General features: G+C 40.9%; 1 protein-coding gene across 2 annotated transcripts in view; it reads right to left on the bottom strand.

Moving 5' to 3' along the window:
• The window catches only part of bcr (BCR activator of RhoGEF and GTPase), an 86,508-nt gene that overhangs the window by 28,073 nt on the left and 33,166 nt on the right, over positions 1 to 25,269 (bottom strand). For both annotated transcript variants that reach the window (XR_004101266.2, XM_031278019.2), the window contains exons 2-4: positions 10,957 to 11,141; positions 4,183 to 4,287; positions 3,061 to 3,246 (exon numbers count right to left, since the gene is read on the bottom strand). Coding sequence is in view for 1 of the 2 variants with exons in the window: in XM_031278019.2 (XP_031133879.1) it covers positions 3,061 to 3,246; positions 4,183 to 4,287; positions 10,957 to 11,141 (476 nt within the window). In the remaining variant the exon portion in view is untranslated. The remainder of the gene's footprint in view (positions 1 to 3,060; positions 3,247 to 4,182; positions 4,288 to 10,956; positions 11,142 to 25,269) is intronic.

Genomic DNA, 25,269 nt, shown 5'->3' on the forward strand with positions numbered 1-25,269 from the left:
TGGAAAATGGCTTTGGGTGATGAAAGAAAATGCTTAGGTGTTCGGGATTTGTCCTGTGTGAGAGTTTGTGTGTAATCCATAGCGGAAAACAACATTAAGAAAACAGCCTCATGGCAGACTTCGGACATTATACGAGAAGGCTGGATTTAGCTACAGTACTTGGTTTGTAAGGGAGTTTAAGGAGACTGAGATATTTTCTTACACAGGGAAAAAAGCACTGTTTAGTCTACGATAACATAATGATATGAATAGACAGAATTAGAACAGATGACACCCTTCATTTGCCAGTAGAGCAGGTGTCTACAGCTATGCTGGCAGATCTGTGAGTGCTGCTTTGAGCTCAATGCTAACATCAGCATGCTGACATGCTAACAATGCCAATACCAACATGCTAATGTTTAGCGGGTATACCATGTTCACTATCTAAGTTTAGCATGTAAGTATGCTAACATTTGCTAATTAGCACTAAACACAAAGTACAGCTGAGTCTGATTGTATCATCATCAATCCATCTCATAGTTGTTGAGACATTTCACACAAAGCCTCATGGTGGCCCAAGAGGAAAAGTCAGAATAATCAAAGTCATTAAGCTTCATTATGGGGAAACATGCTAAATTTAGTTAAAGTGAAAATTCGGTAGACTTCGTCCTCTGGAGACCACGAATGTCTGTACGTATAACCTTTCATGGCAATCTAGCAGATGAGATTATTCAGTCTGGACAAAGTGGTGGACCAACTGACAGACCGACACGGCCATCTCTGGAGCCATGCTGCTAGCATCGCTAAAACTTATTGTATTTTAATTGTAAAATGCAGTGACCCAAAGAAAACCTGAAAAAGAAGTGACTGAGATGTAGATGTGATGGAGCTTGCTGCTGGAAAACAAGACCTATCAGCTGTGTGGACTGGCCGCCCCTCAAACCTTAAACCTTGTGAGAAACAACTGCAACCAAGTGTTGTAGATCCAAAATTATTCCACATATGCATGGTTGGTCTATTGGTCTATGGTCCAGGATTTATCCAAAACCTGATTTGGTTGTGATTACATTTGACAAAACCAAGGAACAGCCGAGGGGGAAATCAAGGATGTTTCAGCGAATTGCAGTTGTCAATCACTGAAATTAATCGTCCCAAACTCAAACAAATCTTAGCAATCCTTCTGTCCAACAACATACTTTCTTCAATGATATAAGTATTCATCTTTGGATGTCGCCTATTCTCTGACTCTGATATTGAATAATCTCACAAAATCACAGTTGCCACCTCAGAAGAATTGTCTTCACTAAAAAAAATCTTCTGAGCAAAGAACAATTTGTAGGTTGGCTGTGTGAGGCCAAATAAAGGATCATTCTTTTATAAATTCACAGAATCAGGCTTTTTTTGGTCCTCCATCTCCGAAGAGCAACATTCAAAGCCAGTTTATCAGTTTGCCTGTCTGTCTTCATGGTGTAAAACCTTCACTTTGTCGCTGTGTATAAAGTGTGTGTCTAGGAAGAGAAGAAGTGTGATTTAGCCCTATTTTCAGCCTTCAAACACTTCTCTCTGACACTCATGCTCATTACCTGTCAGTGATGCTTTGCCTCTTCCTCTTTTCTCTCCGTCTCTTGCCTTTCTTGTTCTGATGTTTTATGATTCCTAAGCCTGTCTGCTCCCCTCGCAGATTTCAGTCATTGTGAAACAGCTCTATCAGAGTAGTTGCAGCAGCCCATATCTACTTGCCTACCCGACTCTCATCCTCTCTCAACCCTCCCTCCCCCCAATCCTTGCCTGTATCACCTCCTCTATTCTCATCTATTCTCTCCCTCCCTCTCCAACTCCTAACGGAATGGCTGTCATATGAGATTTTTCATTCTTTTCATTTTTGTAGGCACAGCGTCTTCTCTTTCTGACTTTTATTAACTACTGTCTGGAGAGAGGGAGGGAATGGGTCAGAAACTGTGTGAGCGTGTGCATGTCTGTGTAGAAAAGTTTTCAATCAATCTCTATTTTACCCACACTAGAACCATGACATCACATCTTTGTGGGGCAGTTTCGTTGGATGGAAAGGCTCATGTGAAGTCAAGAAGCAGAAGCAGGACAAAATATATAAACAAGCTTTTAAAGAAATGATTAGATAAAAACTGGATTTTGGCGTATGGCTCCATGACGATAAAAAATACAAATTAAATCCTAATTTCTTAGCTAAGAGAGAAGAGGAGCCTCTTGAGATAAGTTATTAAGTGTGTGTGTGTGTGTGTGTGTGTGTGTGTGTGTGTGTGTGTGTGTGTGTGAAGCTCCTATTTATAGCAGCTTCCTCGAGACACAAAGCACATAGTGCAGCGATGGCCTCAGCTGCCTGAGGCAGAAAGGCGGCTTTGTGAAACACGCCTGCACCTCCCTCTGTGTATGTGTGTATGTGTGTGTGTGTGTGTGTGTGTGTGTGTGTGTGTGTGCGTGCACGTGTGTGTTCAAGCATAAGTGAGTCTGAGAGGGGGAGAGACAGAGAAAGAGAGACAGGGAGAGGAGCAGTATTTCGGAGGGAATTAACAAATGATTCATTGTGGGTTAATTGACCCATTGTGAAAATGATTAAATAGACCCAGTGTACATTTGGCCCTGACATCCTTGGCAGAAACTACTGGAGGGAAGAGAGATTGCGAGCGAGCGGCTGTTAAGGAGGAAATAGGAAGAAAAGGATGATTCAGATTCAATTTGTCTAAATTTAAAATGATAAAGAAGAGCATCAGTACTAAAATCAAAACTACATTTCTCTTATTGGTTTATTGAATCATGCTAACAGATTCTGCTTCTTAAAGCCTCCCAATTCAAGACACAACATTACTGTGAATAATGTCACTCTAGCACAGGGGTTTTGCTTTAGGTCTGCGTCCATAGGTCAGGAAATGCAGCTGTAGTACCCTGAATGTCTTCTCTAGTTCGGTCTACTTTTCTGGGTGCCCAATGTTGTCACTTTGATTAGGAGTAAGGTCAGGCAGTAGCATCTGTCATCGTGGGTACAGACACACAAACTGTAACCCCAAATGCCCCAACCCCTGAACTAATCGCTTTCTTTTTCCTCACCAGTTTCTGGAAGAGGTCCCCGACTCTTTGGTGGTGGCTCCACTGATGGACGCGGGGCAAAAGTCCGTCATAGAACTCCCTGTGGATCTCATAGAGCTCAGGCACTTTGAAGAAGATCGTTTCTATCTGGGCCACGGTAAGCACAGGCTGCGACGTTGTAGCTGCGGCCTTCAGAGGCTTCATAGGCTGAGAGGAACAAACAGTGGAGGTAACAGGTATAAATAGGGCTGGGTACCGAATTCAATACTTTTTAGGTACCAACCGAATTGCCTCTAAAGTATTGAGTATCGAAAAATGCTTTGTCATTCAATTCCCAATTTCAATACCTAAGGAGTCAATCTCATCAGCGACAATGCTCTACCAACATCTAATAATGCTAGTGATTGGCTGTCTAACGTTACACGTCGCAGAGGCAGGCAGGAAAAACTCTACGTTACACAGAGATGAGGCTCACGTAGAAGGAGCTGAAAAAGATTTTTTTTTTGATTTGTGCCGTAACGTTGTAATTTATTTTTGTTTATAAAATTGGTATCGAAAAAAGTATCATTAAGAAACCGGTATTGAAGTCACGGTATTGGTATCAGTACCGGTATTGAATATTTTTGAATGATACCCAGCCCTAGGTATAAAAGTTGCTTTTGAACTGTAAGCACTTCAGACATTACTGCATTAGTTAGTTGCCTTTATGACTCTATTCTACTTCCAGCAGACACAGCAACAATATCAGTCATATTTCTGGCCACATGATGGATGTAAGTCCAATATTCATTCTTCTTCTAGCATTGTTTCAGTCTTCACAAACTCCTCATCTGACTCTTTAGCCACTACAGTAAATGCGCCATTACGTTTTATATACATTCATATCACCCAACCCTATAATGTTTTCATGTCTCTTTCTTTTTTAAGTTTGCAATTTGGTTTTGTGTTTTTATCTATTTATTTGGCTATTCTTATTTGGCAGATGCATCTAACGGCACTAAATAAAAATTAAATGTGATGAGTCTCTCAATAATTCCATACTTAATACCCACTTTGCCTAATCAATCGGCCTATGCTAATAACATTCTACTGTGTGTGTGTGTGTGTGTGTGTGTGTGTGTGTGTGTGTGTGTGTGTTCTCACCAGCAGCAGTGCCTCCAGGTGACTGAGGTATGTTTCCTCGGTGGCCAAGATCCCAGACAGGACCCACTTCCTCATCTCCAAACCTTTTTCCAGGTCACATTCATTCTGTAGCAAACACACAGACATATAATAATAGAGTTAACGATACCCAGCAATACAATAATATGCACAACAAGTGATCCAATCATGTATGTGCCTTTATTTTTTAACTTACTTATCTTCTTTTCTTAACTGTTTTCACACTGGATACTTTTGTGTCTGAGGCATGGCGAACATTCAAAGCATCATATTATTCCTTACACCAGCTGCTAAAAGGACTTCTAATATCACTTGTTTGTAAATCTCAAATTGAGGGTTTCTAGTTCTTAGCTGAGCTTTGTAGGTTTGAGGTTTGTGAGCGTCACAGCCTAGAAAATCAAACAGCAACAACTGCACCTTTGAGAAAATCCTCCCCAGTTGCATCCCCATCCCCTTCAGCCCAGTCAAAGCTCACTGAGGAGTACGGACATGAAAGAAAACAGAGAGACAGACAGATTCCTCGGGCTGTCTTGTTTAACCACAAACTCTGAAATAACTCAAACAGGCAGGGTCTCCCATGGGAGCAGGGTTGGCGTAAAAATATGTGTCTGTAAGAGAATGCGCAAGTGCCGAGAGCACGCACATACGCACGCACATACGCACGCACGCACACACACACACACACACACACACACACACACACACACACACACACACGGTGAGCTCAGGTTGGGACGTGGAAACATCTGACTCCTTGGGCTATGAGGAGGAAAGAGAGGAAACAGGAAGGAAGGGTGAGAGACAATGACTAAAATAAGAAGAGGAGAAGAAGAGATGGAGAGGGAAAGCAAGACAATGCAGATTCAGCCTGAATTCCATTGAAACATTATTGGTTGCAGCAAATGTTCATCCTGTCCAAACTGGCCGCGACTAGATCCCTTCTGTGAGACAAAATCTACAGTCCTTATTCTGCGCAGAAATGGCCACGAGAAATGCCAAAGCTGATATTAGGTTTCAGGTTATTTTAAGATAGACTTGAAAAATGTGAACCTATCCACTATTTAGACCTGGTGATTATTTTTCAGATGAATCAATATTATATTGTAATTAGGGCTGTCAAACAATAACATTTTCTTAATCGCGATTAATCGTTGAATTTCTATAGTTAATTGCGATTAATCGCATGTTTTATCACATGATTAAAATTCTATTATTTTGCATTTCAGAACAGTTTTTAAGTACATATTAACAATGGAAAGCAATTCTTACCAGTGTATCTTGATTGGGAATCAAATGAATGCAAAGAAAATGACTTTATGAACTTGATTTTAAGATTTGTATTTGTTTATTATATATTTAATCTAGTCACACATTTGAGCAGTACCGGTGCCTTAACGGTGCCTGAACCGATACTTTTTAAGAAAGTAAAAAAAAAAAAAGGTTACTAAATGACATTAAAGAATGGCTTGTTTATTGCTAAGTCCATATCGTCAAATTTAAATGTTTAATAATAATATAATCACTATAACAATAACTTATTTCACTAGTAAATAGCTGTTGAATGACAAAAACAACCACCAGATGGGAAAAGGGCATTTAACAACAACTTTGAATGCACGAGGCTGTAAATTACCAGTTTCATTGAATGCACCGTTTGTGTTTTTCCGACAACAGCAGCTGCAGATTGGTCATCCCGGTGTCAGAATCCTCTACAGTGAAATACAGTCACACTTTACACCGTTTAGCGTTAGCTGTCAGCATTGTAACCGGGTTTAATCCAGCTACTAGCTATAGCGGTAGGCTAACGTTAGCTGTTGTCGAGTATAGTGTTAACTAGCGTCACGTGCAGCAATGTTTCTGTTTCCTGTAACATCTGTTTCAGAGCATCAGAGAGAAGTGCAGGCATATCAGTGGCACCAGAATGAGGCACCGAAATCCGCGTTGCTATTCCTGCAGCAGCAGGATGTGTTACGAGGAAGTACGGCAAAATAGTAGCCTGTTAGGCACAACGCAAAGCCGAGTGAAGTGAAAATAAATTAATAAATGGCGGCATGCAATTAATACGATTAAAAAAAATTAACGCATTATGCTTGGCCCTTAATCGCATCACGATTAACGCGTTAATGCTGACAACCCTAATTATAATATATAATTTCCTCAGTCTAGAAAATGTCAGAAAATAGTGAAACATGGCCATCATAATATATTCCAGAGCTCAAGCTGGTGTCTTCAATTGCTTGTTTTGTCCAACAAATAGAACAAAGGGAAAATAAATTTGATTTACAACAACATAAAATTGAGAAAAGCTGCAAATCTCTACATTGTTTGGCATTTTGCTTAAAAAATACTTCAACAATTAATTAGAAAAAATTAAATGTTTTTGAGTTTATGTCTGTGCATGTTAAGCCACTTGTAATTCTACAACTACATACAGCAGTATAATGTTCATGCTAAAACGATGTGGAGTATTCATGAGCTACATTTTAGCATGTACTGTGAGTACTTGGATGTCTGTGGGAGTACATGCATTTTTTTAATTGAAGCCGTAAATAGGCCTAAAACCTGTTTCCCTGACCACTGCATTTGCAAAAATAAAAAATAGCACTCAACATGTACACTTTACTGTATGTGGTAGTTATATTTACTTACTAAACTACTAAACTAAACTAAAGATTACTTTCTTTAGGGCTGCAACTAAAGATTATTTGTGCTATTGAATAATCCGCTGATAACTTTCTCGATTAATTTGATTATTTAGTCAATGAAAAATATCAAATAATAGTTAAAAATGTCATCACAAGTTCCTAATACCCAAGATTTCATCTTCATATGTCCTGTTTTGTCCAACCAACAGTCCAAAAACACATAAAAAGATTAAACAATTAAAATAACTTTTCAGTCGATCAACTAGCCTAATAATCAAATAATCGTTCAGCTTTACTTTATTTATGAAATTTAGTTTGGAGAAATCAGGTGCAGGCATCAAGTAGAATGGGACAGTATTTAAAGTATAACCATATTGTCCTCCTCTACATCAGTCTGTTTACCTCATCTACAATAATTAATACTTCTACTATATATTCTCTCTCTTTCTCTCTCTCTCTCTCTCTCTCTCTCTCTCTATCTTTGTCTCTCTGTCTCTCTCAGGTGAAGCATAAAGGAAATCATTCTGACAGACATGTATTATGCATCACACAGAGCTGTCTGGGGATCTGTGCTGTATAAAACAATATCAGAAAAAGCTTTAATTGCTCATCATGAAAAATGGAAAAGCTTTTTGTATTAAGAGTGCAAATAAAATGGTATTGAAAGCAAATAAGTAATGCAATTATTAAATATGATATGCTCGTTAATTTATTTACATTGCATTACATGTCATTTAGCTGACGCTTTTATCCAAAGTGCCATACAATTGCTATATATGTCAGACAGGGACTCATTGGCTGATGTATTGCAGTGGGAATCAAACCCAGATCTCCCACACCATAGGCATGTGATATATCCACTGTGCCACCCCCATATATTTGAATCTGTCTGACTTAAAAGAGAAAGCCTGGGGCAGTAACTGAGCCCTGAATGTTTGTGAATTAATGAAAAATGAATGCAGTTATCTGACTTTACCCTCACAGGATATGCCCGCTGGTAAAAGAGTATGAGAAACACGAGGGTCCATTTGCCGCATCAAGAATATTTGAAGCAAATCACAGGGAGGAAACTTTAACATTCAACCACATGTTACTAAACTACTGTAGCAGAGTGGAGACGAAAGTGTTTATTCATCGTTTCAGACCTCAGACGACTCCCCTAGGAAGTACCCACATCTCCAGACATAACATCTTTTATTCATCGCCGTGGCAACTAATGAGCCCATCTCTGGGTTCAGACTAAAAGGGGTGTCTGCCTGCATTTTTTTGGTAACAAAATAAGAGACATTATTCCTGCTTGGGGTATATTTGGGCTGGTGTGTCTATGTTCTCAACACGCCCAGTATGTGCAACAAAGCTAATATTTTACATTTGAACCCACGCTTAAACCCTTTCAGCTACACACCATGTAGCGGTGGCTGTACCTAACATGATTTACTAATTCTGATTTGCTTCTGATTTGTTTATGCACAGATACTGTTCGTGGGAGACGCACGACAATCAATACAAACAGTGTTTATTTGACAAGCACAAGGACATAGCTCAGGAGGCGCAGATAGAACACGATGCAGCAGCGACTGTAATAACATTATTCCCCATATCTCTCTCTCTTTCCCATGGAGTGGAGGAGACTGTCAGCTCATATAAACATTCAGAGCCAGGCTAGAGAGGAGAGAAGTGAGCGGCAATGCATGCCCTATTCCACACTTTATTAACCATTTTCATTTTTCATTTTCCAATCGCTTTAGCATCCTGTTCTGCCATCCCTCGCTTTCTGAAAGGCCTAATGTGATTGCTTCCTATCGCCACATGTCTGCTAAGTAATGGAGCTGTCTTAGAATTATCCTGTGCTGCAAGAGAAAGGCATTTCTTTTTTTTTTTTTAAATGCAGCATTACTTATAGTTATTTAAACTGCACTTCAGCCAGATATGATAGACTTTGACAGAGTTGGTGTCTGCAATTTTTTTTTTTAATAGTATGCGTCTTTATTTGCAAGGAAACAAGCTGTCCAATGAGTGAATTTTCAGTACAGATGTGAGGGATCATAACAGAGCAGATATCACGCTTTCTAAGCCTTCTAATCCACTGAAGAAGAAGAAGTAGGAAATTAAATGACCTCCCCTCTTCAGGTCTTTGCCTCAAAGTGTGAAGTCAGACAGAATGAGGGAGTAAAGAAAACGAGGAGGATTTAGATATTTAAATATAAATCAGGGATCCAAAGGAACAGAGAAAACGTTTAAAGACTCAAGAGTCTTCTGGGGATGGCCACTGCAATGTCCCACATTTGAATCCAGCCAAGTACCTTCATTGCATTGTTCCCCATCTCTCCCTCTTTTTAATTGTTTGTCATTTCTACTGTCAACAATCTAATAAAATGCATTAAATACCCAAGAAAATACTTAAAAGGTGATTTCTATTTAACTTGGAGAGGGGGAAAGTGGGATTTGGTTGTCCTTGTGCACTAGAATTAGATATAATATATGTGGTCAGTGTTTTTGCAAAATTATTTTTAAAAAAGCATTACAGCACAGTCCTCACACTTCAGCTGACTTCCAATCAGTGCCCCCCCCCCCCCCTCTCTCTTCACTGCAGGGAAGAGTCAGATTTTGAGAGAAAATTAAATCAGCAGTATTGCTGATGGGGATGACTCATCACAGTGACATCATAAAAGCATCAGCCAATCAGAGCTCGTCTTAGCTCTGACTGATCAATTACAGAGGCCGACCGGGAGGATGTTTGAAGAGTGGCTGACCAAGGCCAAATCAAGGACGATGGCAACTCCATTTAAATAGCAGTTATTGAAAGCATAGCTGGCTGCATGGATATATGTTGATGGAAAAATGAATGTTTGGCTGTATAATATATTTAACTGGCCATCAGATGCTGCTTCTGCCAACACTAACCAGACAAAGCGTTGGGTTCGCTCTAGGATTCTGCCTCTAAAAATGAGAATTTATTCTGCAAATTGTCTTTAATGTACACTACAATGAATGTATCATTTTGCTCTGAGAGAAGAGGATGTTTGCATTTCTGTACTTAAAAATTGTCTAGTGCAACCTAAAGCAGAGACGACATATGTGTGTGTGTGTGTGTGTGTGTGTGTGTGTGTATAAATTAAAACCATTGAGAGTTCCAAGCTCACAGGTCAAAGGTTGGATGCAGTCAAGGGACTTATCATTTATTGCCAGATTCGATCCATCAATCAGATTGAAAGGCACTCGCTCGCTCACCAGCTCAGACTGAGGGGGTGGAGTAACTGAAAGTGCTTCATGACCACTGATGCGATTACTTCCTCCAAGGGCACAGCGGAGAGAGGCAGTATTAGCCTATTACATTCTCCCAAAATACCTCTCTATCCTTATCAAACATTTGGCTCTAGCATGTTCATTTGCTACTCACAAATTCTTTGGAGCAAGAAATAATATGTAAATGCTAAAATAGATCCTGGCTCTAGCATCCATGTTCATTCTCATCTTTGCTGACACTAGGTTTTGTGTGTGTGTGTGTGTGTGTGTGTGTGTGTGTGTGTGTGTGTGTGTGTGTGTGTGTGTGTGTGTGTGTGTGTGTCCTCTCCGTGGTAACCTTTGAAGAGCACCAGACGTCATAGATCACTGGTTTTCTCCAGTAAACTGTAAAGGAGGGAGGGTAAGAGAATAAAGGCAGTGAGGGTGTAATGGAGGCATTTTTGCCTAATACTCTGGGGGATGAGTTTCTTCGCTGTATGACTGCCTCTGGGGTTATGAGGCAGGCAATATTGTCCTTTATCAATCCTCTCAAATGGCAGATTTGATTTCTCGTCAATTGACAGATTTTTGATGGATAGGGATTTCTCTAAGAATAGATTAGCCCACTTCCTGCGCGGCTGTATTGAGGTCAAAGTTCGGAACTATTGGCCAAGAAAGAGTGATTCCAGTTACGTTTGTAGGATTGTACATTCATATGGTATTATGCATTGTTTCAATAGTAAAAGAAAAATCCTTAATATTAAGTAGCTCACAACTTAATTTTTTTGTTGTTGTCAATTTTCAGTCAATTTCCGAAAGACAACTATTGAGAAAATTTGCCCGATGCAATAGCCAGCAGGAGGAGATAGCGGGATGGCATACTGACCGACTTGGAGGACTCTAAGGATCCAGAGGAGAGCGTGTCCCGACTGCTGCGGCTCTTGGAGCTGAGGTGCGGTGAAGATGATGGCGAGTCATCGATGTACGGCAGGATGTCGTGGTGCCTCCGCTGCTCCTCTGCACGGTCTGCATCGTAACCGTACGTGGGAGGGGTCCCGGTGAAATGACCATCTGTGACAGGGAAGAGAAAAAGAACCTTAAGTACCTTGTACATTCTTCTAACTTTCTTTCGACTACTTTTAATGTAGATATCAAGACATCTTTTGCAAATCAATAATAATTTAATATCTTATGAAACCCAACTTAAGTAAGCTTCAGTCTAACCACAGATCCATTAATGTAATGCCTTTACAATGCACACTGGGTAGATTCATACATTTACTGGTTGGTCTCATACTCACACAAGGTTGTCATGCATCGCAGAGTTAATTTTCCAACACTAATTAATGCGGTTTTAGAAACTGGGGCACACAAAATGAGTTCCCCCTGCATCTTTGTTCGTGCACTCATACAAAAACATAAAGCTCTGAGAGGAAGCACTTGAAGAGGCCGACTACAAACTGGGTCAATGTTCAAATAATTTAAATACTGAGTGCAGCATCTCCGGGGAAATTTTCAGCAACTTCCCACTTCTGAGTTGGGCGCTAGGGGTGGAACGGTACATGTATTCGTATTGAACTGAAACGGTACGGGCGTCTCGGTTCGGTACATGAATTTACACGGAAAATACACGGTATAAAAATAAATAAAACTTGTCATCAGCCAGTCGTACGCAAATGTTTTTTTCCTGTCCGAGATTAAGCTCATTCTGGTCCTCTTCCTACAATACTTTTTCAAAAGCTCTAAACAAACTGGTGCTTTGGAGTCCTTTAACCTCCATCTTTGGTGTACCTGAAGAATTCACACACTTCACCAACAGGGAAAGCAACTCTATCGCTTTCGCATCTCTGGTGGCCCGCAGACGTATTTTACTTCATTGGAAGGAAATCCTCCCTCCCCTAACTCTTGGCTAAAGGATCTAATGTCATTTCTACACAAGTACAGTATTAGGGGGTGCTCTGACAAATTTTATAAAACTTGGAATCCCATTCTGTCCTTCATCAATTCCATTCCCTCCCTAGATGATTAAGATAGATGGTTAAGATAAACTGATGTAACTTTTTATTTTTATTTTTTTCCAGTCAGGATTATGAAAGAGGTAAGAGCCAGTAATTGTCTTTGGTGTGATGATATTGTGGTCAAACTCCAGGCACAACATGTACAAATTGTTATAGTTCATTTTTTGAAAAAATCCCTCCTCTAAATGTCCCTTTTTACTTTTTGTTTTTTAGTTGGTTTAGTTACTGTTTACCCCTCCTGTTTTTGTTCTGGGGGGGGTTGTTGGTGTTCTAAAAGGGGGGAAAATGTGTGAAATGTATCCTTACTGATTGAACATGTATTGTGTCTTGATAACTCAATAAAGATATGTATGAAAAAAAAATAAAATAAAACTTACATTTTTAAATTAATGAATGTAATGTGGAACTACTTTTAGATACGCGTTTCTTTAGGGACACCTACATCTTACTTTACATACTTCAGGCTGTTGCAGCTAGCTCAGGGGAGAGACTGTATGACACTAGGTGGTACAGCCTGAGACATGCACAATAAAAGAAAATTGCCTTCTGCATTTTTGTTTTGCTTTTCCCTCCATTGTACCGAACCGAACTGTGATGTCTGAACCGAGGTATGAACCGAACCGTGACTTCTGTGTACCGTTCCACCCCTAGTGGGCGCTATCACTTTCTCTGTGGGAAAATAACAGCTCAGCCAGCACAAAGTGGTTTTGAGTACGATTTTGTGTGCTGCCCTCTACATGGAGAGGTGGGAGAGAAAGAACTCAAAACAAGATGGATGCAAACAAACTACAATTTGATTACAAACAACTTGTTTTACAGCGTCACACTCATTGAGGTGATGCATTCCATTTAAGGTCAAGTTGTGTACAGTGTGAGTACAGTCAGCGGTTCGGGGAATGTGGTGTGTAACAGCTGAGGGGAAGCCATCATGCATCTTTGATGCCAGAGAAGACCTTTTGCTCATCTCCTCCCACTCCTACATTCAACAGAGCCACACTTCTCAGAGAGCTGGCCGGGCCTCCTCTGTGCTGACTCAGACTAATAACATGCCAAGGCACTTTCTAGAGTCAGACTCTCAAACCAGTTCATGCCATTTATAAGCATTCTGTAGCTTTAGAACATATTCAGCTGACATCTACTTCAGTACTGATCCTTTTCTGTGCCTCTACAATTTCTCTTTCATTGTGTTGTCTGAATTTTTGGCTTACACCAACACATACACAGACATATGCTTTTAAAGTCATAGGTCATAGCGCGAGGAAAAACGAGAGAGAAACTGATAGAAAGAACAATGCGAGAGTGTTCAGGGCCCGCCTGACCTTCAGCCCACCCAACGCTCGCTTCGCGTACTCGCTGCTGCCTGTGGGCGGGTGCTGCCCACTGCGCCTGCTTCGACCAACAGCATCCTGCCAGGCAAAGACCAACATAGAGGCTCTGTGTGTGTGTGTGTGTGTGTGTGTGTGTGTGTGTGTGTGTGTGTGTGTGTGTGTGTGTGTGTGTGTGTGTGTGTGTGTGTGTGTGTGTGTGTGTCTCTTCCCACAATGCCAAACTTTGCGAACCAAACTGAGTAGTTACTAGACATTCTTCATTCATTTTTAGTCTTAAGTATGTGCCGCCTGCACATATTCTGTTATTTATATATTTCATAATTTCCAGACTTCTGCTTAATATGTTTTTCTGTTCATTAACATGCATCGTCCCCTGCTGGAGCTGCTGCTCCCGCAACCCGACCCCGGATAAGCGGACGACTATGCATGGCAAAGCACATGCTTACACATTCAGCCTGTAGCAGTGTGCAGTTAGTTGTATTTATGCCAGTTAGCAGTGATGTTTTAGCAGATCTAACCGTATTAGAGATTGTTAACATTCAGAAGCAACATGCTAACAAAAAGACACTGCACATTTTTAGGTCTGATTCACTGCTTGTCTAAAAATACATGGTGTGGATGTGAAAAACACCAAGTGAGAAATGAGTGAGTGGTATCCTGGCATGGTTTTCTTTTTAAATTTCCCAAACCACCTCTGTGTGTTCATGTTAGGGAGCATAACATCTCTAACTGACTAATTTAATCTTCCTACCACCTTGCTTCGGAAAAGTTCTGTCACTGAAAACACACTGAGGTTGTGTGTGTGTGTGTGTGTGTGTGTGTGTGTGTGTGTGTGTGTGTGTATGTGTATGTGTGTGTGTATGTCCCTCTTGGTTAAAATTGGGCATAGTCTCAGACCAAAAACCACAGTCATGAATAATAATGATAAACTGTAGATAAAATATTTGAAATGCCATATGAATCACCACAACCCTGACTCTGACTAAACAGTGTGTTTTCTGGAGAATGTCTCTAAGGTACAAAAGCTACAAGGTTTACAGTTCCAGTTTACAGGCTTTTTACAAATAAAACAAGTTTTCTTTTATAAAAAAATAAGGATTCATAAAGGAATTATATATATATATATATATAGATCAAAATGGTTGAGGCCATTACTACTCTGCCTATAGGCTTACCAAATACAGTGTTCATGTATACTTTCAAACCAGCAGTTTCCAGTGGGGGAGGGACTGACCTTTACAAGTCTGTTAATGGGTGACTATAGCCTGTGGTCGTCAAACACTAGACTTCAGTCCGTCCACGTCTGACCTCATCTCGGCCCAGACACTGCTTCTAACTTCGCCTTGAGTCAGTTTCTCTCCTACTGTCTCTCATGCTCTTTGTTTCTATGCCCCTGCATCTCTACACATATATCTAACTGCCTCTTTTTTTATCTTTTGCTGTCTCTACTCTCTATCCTTCTTGTGAACAGATTGCTTGTGTTTCTGCTGATTTCTGGCCTCCATAGCTGGCCTCTTCATCTTCATGCTGCTCACAGATCAGCATCTTCCTCTTCCTGATCTGAGCTGCATCACTTTCCCCTCCTCTCTTGTTTCCCAAACGATTCCCCCCTCAAGAAAAGAATAACCTGCAAATATGACAGAAAAGATAATAAACACACACACACACACACACACACACACACACACACACACACATAAACACACAAGCGCCTTATATAATTCTCAAAAAAACAGTCCAGCCATTGATTTCTTCCTGGAGCTATCGGCAAAATAAAACAACCAAACACACACACACACACACACACATTCCTGTAAAAAAATGTTTACATGGAAACAGTGTTTGGGAGGGGAACAGGGCTTTTTCCTGCTGCAGGTGGAAAACTACAACCGCACTGGGAACAGCTGGTGCTCCGCTGCCATGGCAACACACAGGTCTTTCCAAAACAATATCACAGACAGGGCAGGGGTATCAGGGTATCATGTGACACTGATCTGTTGATGGAATGTCCTATATAATAGAAGACTTGGGGCTTCAAATACTGTACATGGGAGCTGTTTGCAACTGTTAAATCATTACAATTTCTGTATGCTCTGTGTGTGACACACTATCAAGAATTTTTAATGGAGCTTGATCAACTTTGGAAAGAATGGATTGTGCATCTAGTTGTGACTTTTGTGTGCAACTCACCAAGTACCTGAGAAGACTAGGGCTTGGTATGGGACCTCAATACGTTTTTGGTACAGACCGAAATGTGCCTGGATCACAGAGTATCGAGACCTTACCAAAAAAGTGGTACTGAATATCGAATTAGATCTTGTTAACTTATATTAGATCAGATTGTTGTTTCTTTTGTTAAAGGAATGGTTCAAAATGTAGGGGAATTTACTTGCTTTCGGAGAAGATGATATTACTTTCATGTCTGTATCGTCTGTATGCAAAATATGGAGCTGGACCCAGGAGTTGATTGGCTTAGCTTAGCATAAAGACTGGAAGCAGGGGGAAACAGCTGGCCTGGCTCTGCTCAAATGGAAGAAAAAATCAGCCTACTAGCACTTCTAACTTAAACTCACCATTTAACATGTTAAACCACAACTTGGTAACCTAGAAATCTAAACGCACCCTATCGGCAGCAAATGTAATTTGCAGCCAGGGGGGTCTAGCAACTCTCCGTTGGCTTGCGAGCTGGAAAAGCCAAACTCTAGCCGGGCCAATCACATCGTGTATAGAGTCGGTGGGCGGCCTTAACATAATAATGGCAGAGTTACGACGGTTCTGCGAACAGCGGTCTTTCAAATCGGCTTTGGCCGCGACTTTTCTTTGAGAAAAAAACAAAGAACAGCACTGAAGTCATTCTTAAAAAAGGAAGATGTGTTCAGAGTTTTTCCGACCGGATATGTTTAATCTATCAACTGCCGTTGCTCTGGTTGGTTGTAGCGCTATCCTATAGAGCTCAACAGTCCCGCCCCTCGTTCAAGAGACCTTGGGTTCCGGAAATAAATTTCCCGTTCATTTCTCCCATTGACATCTGGAAAAATCCATATATAAAGAGTTTTAGACCATGCCTTAGGCTAACCAGCTACGACGTGACTCATAAGTATACAACATATAATTTTGAGTGAAAAAACGAACAGAAAATCCAAAAAAAGTCAAAGGTACAAGACTGTGTACATATTTTCATTATCGAGCGAAGGAACTACTCATCCCATAAACCACCGCGCACCACTGAATAAAGGTAGCTAACGTTAGTTTAGCTAACAGCTAATTCGGCTAACCGCTAGCTGAGACAGCATGTAATAACTTTAAAAGACCCTCAAAATAAAACCTGAAAATAACCGTTATCATATATAACAGCTGTTACGTCAGTTGTAGCCTGCTTTTCCCAGTGTTTAGTTTGAGTTAACGTTATTTTAGACTGAATCAAGCTGTCAGCTAGCGGTTAGCCAAGTTAGCTTCCCGGTGGAGGCTAACGGCAGAAGCGTGGAACAGATCGTGTTTCGTGCAGTGTCGTAAATCCTTGTTAAACAGGATTATCATCTTGCGCATGCCCATGACGGATCGCGGAGGCAGTACAGATCGGGTACTGACCCCCCCCCCCTCCTCACCAGCATGAGTTCCACCAATCAGAGGTATCACTGTGGGATTGTGGGATTGTTCAGGATTGTGGGTAATGAAGTACTTATCCAAGACATCGCGAATAAAAAAGTCTACCATCGACATTTACAATTTGATGGCTTATACTCCAATTGTCAATGGAGAAATTGCATTGTATTTTTACTTCCGGAACCCGCTGTGGGCGGGACTGTTGAGCTCTATTGCGTGCAGAGGGAATTTGAAAGACAACCGTTTATCCCACCCCTCGGATTGAGCCCTGCCAATGGTGAGTTCCCAGACCCAACATCTTGATGTGGGTCTGGCTTGTCAGGCTAACAACTTGGCACTTCTTTTTACACTTCTGTTTTTGTACAGATCACTGTTCTTGCTCTCAGTCATAATGGATTATTCAACATCTATTCATACTGTAACAGTGCTAAAGTGCAAGAGCTTTAAAAAAGATGAATGACCTGACCCTCTATTTGCCTTGCTCATTCTCACACATACAAGGAATTAAGAGGTTTGTCTGAGTTTAATTGTAATAAAGAGTGCACCGGCCGAAAGACAAAGGAAAGAATTGTTGTCTATAGCCCTGCAATGCTCTGTGTGGTGCTGGCGGAAAGGAGGGGAGAGAGAAAAAACAACAAGGAAACAAGCCACTGTTAAGACAGAAATAATTATGAAAACTACCATGATAAAAAAGGAGTATTATAAAAATCAAAAAAGAGAAAGAAGACAAAGACAATGGGACAGACTGAGAGCCATGAAATTGGAGAGAGAGAGGGAGTGACTCTCAAAGGAGGCATAAGATATCCTAGATAGTGAGAGCCGCCTCTCCAACCCCCCATCACCCTTTCCACTCAGCATGGCCGTCATAAATCTGCCCCGGCTGCTGACGCCTTTACAGAAGGAGGCCTGCCAACCTAACACTACCGATATAACCCCACCTCTGGCTCTTACTCACACTCACACACTCACACACACACACACACACACAACCACACACACACACACACACACTTACCATAAAGCCCCACCAAGCCCCATAGGACCCTAATGTTACGCTACAACACTCAGAGTTCTTTCTCTTAAACCTGCTATTTGATGAAAGAGGAGAATGTAATCAGAGATCGAATGGTGTGTTTTAATGGCTTCCTCCAGCCCCCCTCCACCCTAAATCTGATTCATATACAGTGTGCTGGATTTGGGAGGGTTAAGCTTATTGAAGAGGCCACGTCTGGATACTGGAGATAAATAAGATGCAACCCTGTGCAACATTATTAGGGAATAATGTTGCACTTTCCATTACTGCCCCTAAAAATGGTGTAAAATACATATGCAGTACTGTACTGTAAATTATGATGGAAAAGGAAGTGGGGTGAGAGTTTCTGCAAGGAGAGAAAAGAGAAAGCAGAGAGAAAGCACCCCTTCCCATGAGTTCCTACCTCCCCTTAAATATCCAATTTAGAGGCAATTTAACTGAGAAGAGAGGGGGCTGGTAGACAAGGGAAAGTGGAAAGCTGTGGAAATTAAAGTGAAGGCTCAGCTACAGCATCGCTGGGGGGGACAGACATGCTGTCAAATGAACTTGCACACAGCGTTTCACTCATAATCCTCCCGCGACTGCACGGGCACTTGACAGCAGTTCATTTGATAAATGTCACTATCTTGTCATTAGAGGGCAGACGTTGCAGAGTGTCATACATTGAACATGTGAATATATTCTTGAAGTCCTCAATATCTGCAAGTTAGGCATGAAAATGTGGAGGTGTGGCTCCTTTCACCTACTCAGAAGATGCGACCATGGCATAGACAGTAAAATTAATGGACAGAGCGACGCCGTAGATTTCCACGGAGACGAGTGAAATCTATTAGAAGCACTTTTCCGGTGATGGCGGAGCGTTACTGCGCAGCCTCCAACTGAGCTTGACGACATAGATGTGACGTGAGCAACCTGTCTGAAAGTTGTAAGTCTTCTGGTAGCTGTGCCAAGAGAAATCTCAATCATTCCCAATCTTGCAGTGACGGAGAGCGTAGGTATATGTAAGGAGATAACATAGACACAAGCTAATTATTGCTAACTAAAATGCTAGTTAACATTAGTAATTAAACTTAAACAGCTAATGTAAGTCGAAACTGCCTGCGAGCTTCTTCTGACTATACGGTAATTCCTCTACTATGCGACAGAAAGTCGCGTGGTTATGACACAATCGTTAGCCTATTTTTACAAAATAAATGTCTACTACGGAGCCATAACGTGAGATACAAGTTAATGGAGCCTTTTATACATTGTCGTGTTTCTTTAGAAATAAACAATGGACAAATAAAGTCTTTAAACGCTTCAGATGTAAAGTTATTCGCTGTCAAAGTGACGCCAAAATGAATGGCAGTCAATGGAATGCTAATGGCAGGTGATGGCTTGATAGCATCAAAATAATTCCATAGGAGGTACGCTTTGTGGAGGCTCGCTTACCCCCCTTGGACCATGGGGACACTTTAGAGAGGAATGCCTTGCTTTCACTTGAGGTAATAGTGGGCACTTTGCATCCCTCATAGAAACCGTTCAGTATAACTAGATTGGGACTCTCACAAGATAAAGATGAATCCTAAAGGCATTCTTCAAAGAATTGCTGTAAAATATACGACTGTCTTGGAATCCATGTAATGAGCAAAGCGTGTATTTGGCTACACAAATCACCATCCCTGCAGAGACAATGTGTCCCAGAAAGCTTGTTTTATTTTATGAATTTATTTTTATATTTCTATCGCTCCTTTGAGAGGACCAAAGGACCACACATTCCCTATACGAAGGCAGCAACTTTCCTCATCTCATTTTTCAATCACAGTCAATTTATCATGAATACTATTTCAGCCAGCAATCACAGCCATCTGACGTCTTTGTGCTGGTGAATTCCTTGTTCTGGCTTCCTGGCATTATCGACATTACTCGAGTTGAGAAATCATAATAAACAAATTTGTTTCCTGGAGGTAATCTCTCTGCCTCAGCATTGATAATCTCTGTGGAAACAACCCAGCAGCAGACAGTTTCAGTTTTTAGGCTGGGACAATCGCCAGTCCAAGACGCTGCTCCTTTAAAAAAAAAAAACAGCGCCCCCCTGCAGTAAGGTAATCATCCCTTTGTCTCAGGGTGGAGGGATGAGAGGCAGAACAGTGACGAAAGAAAAAGGCTACATAGGAAAGGACATGGCCTGAAATCACACCACTGGAGGAAGAGAGATGAGCAGAGGAATGAGGATATTTGTGTGTGCATGCAGAGGTGCTGTGTTTACTGTGTGGCTTCACAATGCTACTGTTTGTGTTATGAGCTTGGATAAAATATGTTTAAATGTGTGTGTTTTTTTTGTTTTCTTAAACTACTCATGGGGACAGGCGTCTGCCTAAGTGTCATGTCATAAATATCAGCCACAGGGAACGAAACAACGTCAGATACAACAGCCAGGCTGCATGCATTGATGAGTTAGATTCACCCACAGCATTGCCTGTGGCAACAGTATGCTGCTTACTGTGATCTAAAAGAACAACTTTTTTGCATGTCTTTCATGGCAGTCGTCAAAGGAGCATCAGCAAATTTATAGTCAAACTTCACTAAACCTTAAAGCTGGGGTAGGCAGTTTTTTTGTGCGTCATTTGGCCAAAAAATTTCATAATAACCCTACAGCATATTGTAATTCAAGTGGTCTGAGAGAAAACTAAACTTCTGCGCCTCCTCTTGGCTCCATTTTCAGGCTTTAGAAAATCTAGCCTGTGATGGGAGACTTTGGCCAATCGCAGGTCATTTTAGAGAGAGAGAATACTCCTATTGGCTGTTCTATAAATGCAGATGCCCATGCACGTCCTTTCAGATGGTGAAAGCCTGATTCAATGTCTGAAAATCCTGCAGAAAAATTTGCTATTCCAGCATTGGCAACAACAGCCTACACTGCAAAGCAATCCGAAAAAAAGGAAGACAGACTTATCAAAAGAGAGTCTGACAACAAATGAAATAATACACATGTCAATATTGGTTAAGCAATTCAGAGATAGAGAGAAAATGTTGCTATTTTAGCCTTCTGCTAACCGTAGACAAGGCTGTGGCTAATTGAAGTTCATGTTTATGTAGCTAGCTGGCTTTACAGGCCCACAAGTTTACAAAGAAAACAGGACGGTAATTGTCATAGAATTGCAGCTATATAAGGGCATCGGGATCACAATCACAATGGGGACGATTGTGCCATGTTCCCCTGCTCGTCTGGTGGGAGGGGCTTAAGACAGAGGAGGGGAGAGCTGCAAGAGGAAGGTTTTTATTTTCACCACAGTCACTACCACTGTAAGTTTTGCTGCCTTTTCCAAAAAACTGCCCACCCCAGCTTTAATGAAAGCATGTACGGTGCCGCAATGATTCTTAGTCAACTAAAAATAGCTTTTGAAAAGTGCAGCAAGTAACGATTACTTTTACTTAGAAACTAATCTGCTGATTACCTTTTTGATCAATCAATGGATTGTCCACTCTAAAATGTAAGAAAATAGTGAAAAATAACCATCAAGACATTTTCAACTGTCTGAGTTTGACCGACCAACAGTCCAAAGTCCAAAGTTATTACATTTAAAATGATATTATACAGAGAAAGAGAGTGTTTGGTATCAATTTTGTATTTCATCAGTATCAGCCTTATAGAGTTTACAGGAGTTTGCTGCCAGGGGATACTGAATCACGGTCATAAGTCGGTTGTAAAATATGTAGACAAACAGTGAGACAAGGAGTAGAACAGAAAAAAAATATTTAACAGAGGACGACAGATGAAAGAGATAGTGAGAGGAAGACAAACACTGGCAGGCAGGCAGGTGGCGGATATATACAGAAGAAAATGAGACAATCGCAAAAATAAACATAATTACACTAGAACTAAAGACATGGACACAAAGATAATTACACAACCAGTCGTACACAGCCACACGTCACATCTTACAGTATATACATCTAATGTATATTGTGATTCCCTCGGCGCTGTGTGTATTAACGCTTCTCTCCCTCTCTCTGTTTCAGTCTACATCTTTTCTATTCTCTCTCTCCTTCCTGCCGCCGCTTCCTTTGATCACACAAGACTTTCAAGGAGAGCGCTCTCCTGTCTCAGTGTACACATGCTCAACCACACACACACACCCATTACTCTACCCTCATCCTGCTAGACAAACCTTTGATTCTACAAGCGCCTGTCGTGTCTTCTCTGTCAACTGCTAAAGTCATTAGGAAAGAGACTCATTACCCCGACCCATGAAGCATTATGGGGGAAATAAGCGTTCAAATTGCTGCAAATCACACAGAGACTCTGATTAATAATGCAACATGCTAAATTACCAGCTCCGCTCTGGAACATGGACGGCGCTCATTAGACTGCGGTTTCTACGGGCAAAGATGGTAATGTGTGATGAAAAATAGAAGATGCTTGGCTTTTAGGTTGTTAAGTCAGCAAATGGTAGACTATGGGTATTTAGCGTAGAGGGTCTTTAGTGGTATTTACAGATGTGAAATGTCTTGAAGGTAAGAACAATAATAACATATTCCTATCTGCACTCTGCTCTTTCCTTTCACATTACACAAAAGCTTTCTTTCTCTAACTTTCTTCTTCTAAATACTACCTTTCCTCACCATCCCTTCGCGCGTCTCTCTGCTTTCCTCTCATTTCCCTTCCACGTTGGCCTTTGCAGGAGCCAGTCTGCGATCTCACTGTGGCGATAAATCTCGAGGGCAGACATCAGCCCTCTGACACTCTCTTTAATGCATGATGAGAACCGCAGCCATTGCGTGTGTTTCAGTGTGGGCGGAGAGCAGCCTCATTAATTTATCTACACTGAAGCTGGCATTCAAACCTCCATGGCTATCTGCAAAACAGTCTGTCGCCTATCCTAAGTAATGTGTGGGTTTTAAACCCTCTAATGTGCCCGATAAAATTAGAATGAATGGGACTGACAGGTATGCTATTTCTTTATCTTTGCAATAGTTGTTGAACTTGGTTTAAAGATGCAGACACAGACCAAGGTGTGACTAAAACAGTTTATCATGACTGAATTCAAGATGTGGTTTGGAGAATAAAAGTCCTACTATTGTGAAGCACGATAAAATATCACAATGACTACTCCTCACATCTGGTAAATGCTTTTTCATCTTTTCAAAATGTGTGACCAAACAATTTCAATGGTGGCTAAAACTGACCAGAAAACAGTCACTGGGCTCTCATTGCCTACAGAAGTCAGAGGTAAAAATTTGATATGTGACATCAAACTGTTTGACAAGTATAATGTTTATTGTGTTCAGTTTAATGAGTAACATTTGCTAATTAGCACTAAATACAAAGTACAGCTGAGGCGTATGGGTATCCACAAATGTCAACCTCATTGTGGCACTCGTGGAAAAGTTAGAGGGTGATCAAAGCCATCAGGAATCATCTTCTGGGACTGTAGCTATACAGTATGTACACAATTTCATTAAAATCCAATCAGTAGTTGTTGAGATATTACGGTCTGGACCAAAGTGGTGAACAGATGGACTGACCAATATTGCCATCTACAGAGCCATGCTGCTATGTGGCTACTAAAAAGACAACATATGAATATCTGACATAACAAAAGTTTACCACACAATCACAGGTGTTAAGTGCTTTCATGTGTCTGTTGCTGGAGGGTGGAGGCACTCAAGGCCCCAAGCAGAGCAAAGGTTGGAGGTTAGAGGTTAACGCCGTGAAGGAGTGGGGACAAAGGTCACATGGGTTTTGTGTTACTGTGTGCTCCTATGTGTGTGTGTATGTGTGTCCATGTATGCCCTGAGCAGGGGAGCTCAAATCGTATTAACAAACAGTATTACTACTTCAATCAATATAATCACTAGCTAGGAACTAGACCATACCTCCCCTTAAAAACATAGGCATGTCTTGAAATCATAAAAGCATCTCTACTCAACTGGACCAAAGTGGCTTTGACTGACCAACATCAGTTACAAAATGATATAGAAATAAATAGAATACACAACTAAAACTATAACTATTTCTATGTCTGTCTGTATCAGTTTTTAAGTCTGGATAGAGTGATAAAATGTGGGTGTCATGCTGCTGTCATGTGAAGAGGGAGGGTCTGTGGGCTAGGGATGAGTTTTCCATAAGTGCTTCTTGACAGCCAAACTGAAAGTCAATTACTGTTTCCAGTTGACAACTGTTTTTATGATAGTAGTCTTTAATTTTAAACGCACTACATTTCCTAAATCTCATCTCTCTCTATTGCTCTCACCCTAAAGGTGACATCAGGTGACTATTCTCCATATTTTATTTGGCTTTGTTTTAGCTGATTACAGAGAGGAATGACAATTAGGTTTTGCTCCAGTTTGATTTCATCTAGTCTGACAGAGCCTCATGATGTGAAACCAGAAGTAAAACGTACTGAGTGATTGTTTCACGTCACTGTCTTACATGTGCTTGAAGATTTGACACTTTAAAGTTATCATTGATGAGGGATATTGAGTGCACCGCCACAACCCCTCTTCTCCTCCTCCTCCTCCTCCTCTTCCATTTGGATCTGATTGGAGACAATGCTGACAGTTGGCAAAGACAAATGATTGAGCAATAATCTGTGACACAATATTCCACAAATAAAAGGTAAATTATCTGTCTGACAGACTGACGTTTAACAGGGGTCTAATTACTACTGACACGTCTTTTCAGTTTATTTGTACCATTTTTAGTTCCACACATATCTAATACAACTATTACTCCTATTATTACAACCACTACTGAGCGTGCTATCCACTTCTATTTGGTTTCTTAGGTTACTCAGAAAATGTGATGCATACAACTTAAAGCTACACTAGAGAACTTTTCCCGCTTCGGTCCCCCTATAGGTTGGAAGTGGAATTGTCCCATTATGTCTCATTCGAACTACAGATCCGCTACCCGATCTGGCAAACTTGCATAGTGCGGTTATAGCCGGTAGAGAGCCGCAAAGCGAATGCAGAAGTGCCGTTCACCCTGTTACGAGTTGATGAACCACTGAAACAATTTTGGAAACATTATTTTAAGTTACAAAAAGTTCTCTAGTGTTGCTTTAAGGATGAGCAGTTGGCAGTGGTGGAAATTTAGCACATTTATTCATGCACTGTACAATTTCCAGTTACTTTTAATTGTACTCAAGTATTGTCAACTGGGATTGGCTCCTGCCCCCGATAACCCTCAAGGATAAACTAGTATAGTTGATGGATGAATTATAGATTAAGCC

The sequence above is a fragment of the Sander lucioperca genome, chromosome 1, assembly GCF_008315115.2.
Source record: "Sander lucioperca isolate FBNREF2018 chromosome 1, SLUC_FBN_1.2, whole genome shotgun sequence".
In the NCBI taxonomy this organism is placed as follows: domain Eukaryota; kingdom Metazoa; phylum Chordata; class Actinopteri; order Perciformes; family Percidae; genus Sander; species Sander lucioperca.